The sequence below is a fragment of the Anoplopoma fimbria genome, chromosome 1 (assembly GCF_027596085.1).
Source record: "Anoplopoma fimbria isolate UVic2021 breed Golden Eagle Sablefish chromosome 1, Afim_UVic_2022, whole genome shotgun sequence".
NCBI classification, from domain to species: domain Eukaryota; kingdom Metazoa; phylum Chordata; class Actinopteri; order Perciformes; family Anoplopomatidae; genus Anoplopoma; species Anoplopoma fimbria.
Genome location: NC_072449.1, coordinates 21121512 through 21130050, shown reverse-complemented (window position 1 = coordinate 21130050; position 8539 = coordinate 21121512). Strand labels below are relative to the sequence as shown.

At 42.1% G+C, this 8539-nt stretch overlaps 1 protein-coding gene across 1 annotated transcript; it reads left to right on the top strand.

The window, feature by feature from the left end:
* Nucleotides 1-8539, top strand: LOC129096504 (probable G-protein coupled receptor 149). The gene is made up of 5 exons (XM_054605309.1): nt 1-975; nt 2188-2368; nt 2517-3016; nt 7059-7202; nt 8027-8539. Exons 1-5 carry the CDS (start codon nt 1-3, stop codon nt 8537-8539), a joined length of 2313 nt encoding a protein of 770 aa, XP_054461284.1.

Genomic DNA, 8539 nt, shown 5'->3' with positions numbered 1-8539 from the left:
ATGTCTACGACGCACATGAGCTCCCCGGCTCCCAACCAGAGCGACCTTTCCACGGCCACTTACGAGGAGAGAGACGTCCCCTCGGAGCTGGAGAGGCAAATCCGCCTGGTGATTTTCGGCTTGTGCGTAATCTTCGCCGCTGCCACCTTTGTCGGAGGTGTGTATTCCCTGCTCTCCCTCCTCCGAATGAGGAGGAAAAGCTCCCTGTGTCTTATCGTGGCTTCCATGTCGGTGGACGACCTTCTCAGCGTGGTCCCCGTCTCCCTGTTCATGCTCTTGCAGTGGGAGACAGCTGGAGGTGGAGGCTCGGCCAGTCTGTGCACTTTATCTGGACTTCTGTACGTGTTCCAGGGTGTTTCTAGCAACATGAAGGCTTGCCTCATAGCAGCTTACACTTTTTATGTCACCAAGAGATTCGGAGTTCTTCAATCCGTCCGCCGGCCCCTAAGAGTGATGTGGGCCATCGCCGGTGTGTGGGCGGTCAGCCTCGCCGTCAGCGTGTTACCTTTGTGCGGATGGGGCAGTTTCAAGCAGGTCTCTGTCGGGTGTTTCCCAGAGAGTGACAGTTTCTACACCCTGCTGCTTTTCGCTTTATATTCCCTGTGTTTCTGCGCCTTGTTGTTTTTCTTCATCTCCCTCACCTACCAGCTGCTGTGCTCCAGGGAGCCCCAGAAGACTTTACTGTACCCGGGCTACTTGGATATGGAGAGGGGGCTGAGTGGCTCCGCTCCCCTCTGTGAACTTCCTTCATTTTCCAGGGACAGCCTGAACACAAGTTTCGGTGCCTACAACGAGCTGAGCCCGAGTTCAGGCGGGACGGAGCTCAGGGAGAAAGAGGCCAGCGGGGGGCTGTCCCCAGTGTCCGTCAGCGGGCAGAGGACAGCAGCCGTCGGGGACACGCCGGTTGGGTTTGCACAAAAGCGCTTCTCCATGATCCTGGCGCTTGTCCGAGTCATTTTATGGATGCCAATGATGGTGAGCAGCGTGATACAAAAACCAAATTCTAACAACAGCATGAGAATTTTCAGCATATGCCTTTTGCCAGATCATGTTATCTAGTAGTCTTCAAATTCTTTATGTTTTTGTTAACATCTTATGTTTGTACTCATTTCCAACAGAAAAGTGTTAGTTGACCATTTAGTTGAAATGGTAGTCTGACAGAAAATCCACTAAACCACAAACCAAACTGGAACTGTCTCATTATGTTGAATATATATATTGAAGCTTACAATGAAATCACTTAAACATAAAACTCCTGTTCGCACCATTCAAACTCATCCAACTTTTTTCTGTTATTGATGGGGAAGGTGAGCAGAACTCATCTCTCGTTGGGTCATCAATTGTACTTTCTACCCCAAAGAATAATAAAAGAATATGGAATTGTTTCCATATAGGGGGAACAAAGAGAAGTAAGAGAAGATCTCAACAGCCAACAAGAACTCCTATTAAATGAACCCTTAAAGGCCTTGAGAACAGTATTTGGCAGATTCTAGTCAATACTTAAAGGGCAGCATTCGTTGGGTTGTATTGTGAAATACTTTACATGATGCGACACAATGAGTGCCTCCGTTTCATAATTTCTCATACCAAAGAAATAAATAATTTGAGGTGATAAATGCTGTGCAGCCAGCAGACAATGACAGGCAAACAGAATTGGCATGCCAAACTTGCAACACTGAAAAATGTGCAAAAACCTTGGATTAGCACTAAAAATGTCAAACATTTCACTGATTAGAAATTCAATGAATACAACTTGAAATTCACAATGAGTTTCTTTTTTCTTTTTTTTAAAAAAACAAACAAGCCTACCTTAGATGGTTCCTCTTTGGACTTGTATTATTTGTATCTGTATCATTTACAGTTCTATTATTTTCTAGAAAAATGTAAGTCAATATCAGTACAATACTGTACCTGTTGCTGGTCCAAAATGGCAGAGTCATATAAACACTAACAAACAATATAAATGTACACATTTATTTTCAATAAGTACACCCATACATAGTACAATACTGCACCTATTTCATATTGTATTATACATATTTAAATAAAAAAGAAAAGAAAAGGAAATGCGAAAAAAGCCCAGTATGGGCTTTATTTACATTCATGTGTCTCCGTCTCCACACTTCTCATGCATATTGAAGCACAGACTCCACAGTCAATTAATTTCCCCTTCCCATTCATTCACAGACTTTGGTTCTCCTAAGCCACGCAGTGAATGCACGCAGCTACTCCCTGGAGACGCTGAGCTTCTTTCTCACTCTGCTCGCCCCTGTGGTCACTCCATTATTTGTGCTGTCTGAGCGCTGGATCCACATGCCATGTGGCTGCTTCATTAACTGCAAACAGGATCCAACACAGGAACCCTCAGGTAAAAAAATTAAGTCATAGAAATTTACCAACAATTCACCATAAAGTGTGTTTCTACATAATGAACCCCTAAACAAGTTTCCCATTGTTATATGAAGAAAATAGTACTGAAGATGTAATGAAATTATTCTCAATAACTTTTTATACAGTGATGAAAAGAAGATTTGAGTTCAACCTTTCCTTCCAACAAGGCTATGGAGTGTACAAGTTGTCACATGCCACCGTGTCCCATAACAGTCCACCCCTTGAGAAGCCTGCCTATCACAGCCTCTTTAACTGCGACTTTCCCGATACCCACCTTGATGCACTGGAAAGTGGCGGACTCTCCAGCCTGGTGCCTGGTTTTGATTTCAGCACCACCTGCCCCGTGGACAGCTCCTCTCCTGCAGACCTTCACTTGGAAGTGTTGACCGGTGGAGGAGAGGTACTGGCTGATTGTTCACTCCCTCATGAGAACCACGGAGATGATGACGACTTCCGCTGTGTCTCTTCACCTCCTTCTCACAACCGGGAGCAGGATCACAATCTCACTGATACATCGTCTGTATTCGAGGGCCCTGAGAGGAGGCTGTCGCATGAGGAGTGCCGGAAAATCGAGCTGACAGACTGGGAGTGGTGCAGGAGTAAATCAGAGAGGACACCCAGACAGGTACGCCACTGTCCAGAGTCGTCAGTTTATTAGTCTCATGTTGAACCATTTAATTAAGTCATTTTCATCTGTCATTCTGTTGTTTATGGCTGGGATTAATTGTTTCCCCACTCACACTCTATTGCTTTCCTAAACTAGTCAAACAACTGCTGCATTAGCGTGCAACATATGGTGATGCACTCTAGAGACGGTCATTTAGGAGGTCATGGGATTAGCATTCCCATGACCATAAAATGGATGGGTTTTCAATCTCTGTTCAATCTTTATTTCTGTGTTTACATTTTGTTCAAAGGGGAAATGAAATGCTGTGTTATTACAGTGCACCTGTACAGAGATACAGAGACACACAGCTGTTGGACTAGGATGCAGTCTTACATAACCAGGCTTCAGAGAAGTGTGTGCATATTTGTGCGTTCTTGACTGTCTGAAAGTCTGTCTGACTCTCTGTTTGTTGGTCTTTATCTCTGTTCGGGGGTTTTTCGCATCAGTGAATATGCCTCTCTATAATCAAGCTGACAGACGGGAAGCTGGGCATGTGAATAAGATAAAATGGTTAAAATCCCCTCTTCCTTAGCCTCTCTCCTCTCCTCTCTCGGCTTATCTTTGTTAAGTGTGCTAGTGCTAAGCATCAATGGATTTTGACTAATAGAATAATTGATCGAGATACTATCAGCAGAATACCACTCGCAGGAAATGTCAGCCTGTCTTTCAAAACAAAATATTCATTCATTGCTGCTCAGCTCTAAAATCTAATCAAGTCTCAAGGCTCAACTTATTTCATTGATTTAGTCTTGTGGTTTCCTTGGGGATTTAAGGCAGTGTTTACAGTTTCAGGATCAGTATTAATGAGCTGTAACCACCATTGAACTTAAGCTCTCTTATGTGTGTTTGTGAATATGTTTGCATAGCTGTGATTTGATATGAAAATTGACATGGAAAATTAAACACTATCCATTTATGATTCATGGTTTGGTTGAATCAAACACAAGCTGTGCATTGATGCATCTGTAGTGCAGCATCATCTGTCTGTCAAGATTCAAAGCAGTACTCAACTATTAGTTGTACTAATAATGTGTACATGTATTATTCCCTCAAGACAGTTTGCTACAAGCACATGAAACACGATACAATAATTCATTTTAAATCCATTTCTTTCTTTGTTGTTGACATCCTGTGCTCTTGTAATAGCCTAGCAGAAGCTAAATTATCTCTGTCCTTTGTTGGCACCAATGAAAGGTATCGTGGAATTGGAAATACCAGACACAGATGCCTCACTCTGTTCCAGAGAAACAGCAGAGCAGCCACATGCATAACCTTCTTAAACGGCATGACAGCATAGTAATTAGGACTTTTAGAGCAATGACACTATGAGCTTGAACATGAACAGGCGGTAGAAACATGCGTGCATTGATGTGCATATGCACAAACACACTCACTATCTCTGTCCCTCTTCCTCTGCGTCTCTGCTCTACTTATAAGTCTGAAATGTTTTGGTTTGAAAATCACCAGAGGGTGCAAAATCCACGGAGCATGCATCCACAGCTTGGCTTTGGCACTCACTTTGCATCATGTATAAGTCTGAGATGCTCACTGCCGGCTTGTTAATTTGTGTGTGTGTGTGTGTGTGTGTGTGTTGTGTGTGTGTGTGTGTGTGTGTGTGTGTGTGTGTGTGTTTCTGCGTATGCCCTACTTCACAGTTTCTTAGTAGCAAACTAACATTCATTATGCTCCCTTAGGCCTTATTCATTAATTGCGGGTATAATATACAAATAACCCACAATATACTATCCCTTTGTGTGGCCACACACTACTCATAACAAAGACAAAAAACTAAATTAAGCTACACAGAGCCTGCAACCTCGCCCCCTTCCCAAACACAGTCTCAACAGACATACAGCTCTAAATTATCTCACAAACACAGATGTATACACATACAGAATACAGTCGACTGTATGTACACACAAAGCCAAACGACAGATAAAAGCCAAGCATAAATAGTTTGGGATTTATAGCGCTTCATGGCTTGTTCCTCGTTAGCAGGCTAGATGTCATTACCCAGCGTCTATCCTCCTTACTGTCAGCCCTTCTGGCCTTCAGCATCCACAGGGGGAGGTGGAATTAGAGCTTAAAGACATCTTTACCCTCTCTGTGACTTTATGCTCTCTGCTAGCAAGCACAGACTAGGGGGGGGGGGGGGCCTTCACAAGCCCTCTCCCAGAGGGGAAACAGAGATCTAATGTGCATTCAGATGTAGGGAACTGAAACCTATTAACCCTCCTGACAGCACATCCAAAAACTGTAAATGAGTGTTGTTCTCACCAACAAGGTACAAATTGGAGAATGAAGAAAAAAAACAACTATTGATTTGAAATGGACGGTAAAATAAGAAAATGACACAACAAGAATCAATAACATGCTAGAGTCTGTATGGCTCAATATCAGATACCTGACAGTGTTTCTTATATAAAATAGGTAGTGTGTTCATACTTTATGTTTTTCATGTGTCAAAATATAGACACAAAAAGAGTCCACAGCCATGACAGCAGCTCTCTGAGAATGTACTGAGGCAGATTGGTGCTTTGAAGTAAATGCTAAATTTAGCAAACCCACAATGATCTCATCCTGAGGTTTTAACATTTACAATGTTCATTATCTTTGTTTAGTGTGCTAGCATGCTAACATTAAACACAATGTCAAGCTAAGACCAATGGAAATGTCATTAGTTTTGCAAGTGGTCACAAATTCAAAATTTGACATGATTATGGCACTAGATGAAAGTGGGATCACTAACGTTATTAAAATCTATCCTGAGGGGAACATGATTGTCTTCACCATAATAAAAGTGACTAGATAGATAGTGTTAGATGAAAAGTGTGAAGATCAACAAAGTCAAAAGGATTTATTGACTGCAAACCATAAATGTCTATATAAAATATGCTCGATGAAAAGTCAAGGGGTTTACCAAAATTTGTAGGATTCTTCATTTGTGGAACAAAATGTCATGGCAATCAATTCAATAGGTCCTGAGATATTTATGTCTGGGCCAAAATTGTGAAAAGGCTCATTGCCATCTATAGAGCCATGCTGCAAAATCAATTCCGAAAAAGCAATGCACAATAGATCCTCAAAGAACATTATTTGATTTACTTGATGTGTTTTTAGCTCAACATGGTGGTCTCTCTCTCTCTGTCCCTCTGTCTCTGTCTCTCTTCATTCAAATGATGCAAAGACAATGACAGGAAAACAGACATGATTGACATCCCTCTTGTTTCCATTGTGTCACAGTCAGAATCAGATCATTACATTGAACTAATCTAAATAATTTAGGCGGCTTAATGAGACCTGCCACAGCCTCCCACTGTCAAACCACAGGATGCTTCTACTTCCCCCTGCCAGCAATATGCATTTTCTCAACACACATCATGTTGACAGAGACTCACTTTGATGTACTGTGTGGTAAATTAATCTCTTGGAAAATAATATTCAAATATCACCGGAAAATCTAAAATATGATTAAAAATGAGAGTGATATAAATGAGCCCTGTAATTGAAAAATGACGACAGTGTGATAAGAAACTCAGAAGAAATTTGATGAATGTTTACCACACTGAAGTTGTATTATTCATATCAAATGAGTTATTATACAAATTCTGATAACAGCTAAATAGCTCATCATGAAGATATTTTTGCTGTGAGCCTAAAAGGTCTCTGGATGCTTATATGATGGAGCCCTATTTATATATTAAGCCTCATTAACTCTTGGAATAGAAATGGTTGGTCAACACATTCATCTCCTTGCCCTTGATGAGTTGACATCATGGAGATGGTCTAAGCGCAATTAGTTTGAACAAAGGGAACGAGATGCTAAAGGACCATTACGCTTTGTACTCAATAGCATGTAGAGCATCGAAGATGAAATTTAGTAATTTGCATAATAATATTCCCATGAACTGAGACCTTCCAAGTTAATACATCAATAGAATTGTTGTGGTGGATATTGACTGAACTTAATTTTACTCTTTTCTTTGGTCTTCCTACGCAGCGGTCATCAGGTGGTCTGTCGATCCCCCTGTGCGCCTTTCAGGGCACCGTATCTCTGCAAGCACCCACGGGGAAAACCCTCTCTCTATCCACCTATGAAATCAGCAGTGACGGACTCAAAATCTCCCCCAACAATGCCAAGAAGGTACAAGCTCTCAGCGCAGACTCTTCTAACATTTTTTAGGGTTCAATTCCTGTTGATTATAGGTTATTCATCATGTGACTTAGAAAATTCTTATTGTTTTCTTGCTTCTTCAAAGTTAAAGGAAAACTATGATATCACTCTCATGTCTGTGACTAAATGAAGCTAGGTGACTTAAAAAAAAAGACTGGAAGCAAGAGGAGATAGCTCAAACCAGAACTAAAAACTACAAGTTGTGGATTTACGAGGAGTTGTGTGCTGTAGAGATGCTTTGGATAGAGTCAGACCAGCTGTTTCCCTCTGCACCTAGTCTCTATGCTACACTAAGTGAATCTTTACCTGACTCTAGTTTCATAAATCACATGTCATATGTCATTTCAATGATCTAACTCTTGGAAAAAAATGTGTAATTCACAAAAATGTCAAACTATTCCTTTAACTCAGACTTCAATTTTACCAAATACTGTCAAAAACAAACTAGTTTACATAGACTTTGTTAATGGCCCATTGGCATCTGGGGGCAATAGTATATAGCTCGAATGATTTGGGAGTAAAGAGAGAAATGAAATAGCCCCATAACAAATCTGTGGAATTATTAGAAATGGGACATTAAGTGAAATAAGACATGTATACATTGATAAAAGTTTGTATACACTGCATTCCAAGATGTCTAATGATTAGCCATGCGCGATCCGTGTGGTGAAATTGGGTTAATTGAATTAGAAAAATATTTCAGTGTCAGAAAAAACTTAACTAATGATGCATTACACTGTGACCCCATACTGTTTATGAATAACTTGAATTATAAATCTTCCTCTGCTTCAAAGGTGGAAGTGTATCGCTCAAAATCAGTTGGCCACGAGCCCAGCGCAGACGACCCGGCGCCAGGAGGCCAGGCTGGAGACGTGAACGTCAGCACCATGGGGTTGGGCATGGAGATCGGACTGGGGATGGGTATAGGAGCTGGTGTGGGGGACACCAATGTCAAGATTCACCTTGAGGTTCTGGAGATCTGTGACAACGAAGAGGCCATGGACAGTGTCTCCATCATCTCCAACATCAGCCAGTCCTCCACCCACGCCCGCTCGCCGTCGCTGCGTTATTCTCGTCGGGAGAACCGATTCGTCTCCTGTGACCTGGGCGAGACCGCTTCCTACTCTCTGCTCATCCCCAGTGGTGGCAACCCAGAGGCAGAGACCATCAATATCACTATACCTGACACTGTGGAGGCCCATCGGCGGAACAGCCAACGGCAGACGCAGGAGAACTCAGGGTACCGTGAGGAGATACAGCTGCTGAATGAGGCCTACCGAAAGCAAGCTGGGGAGAGTGAAGAGTGA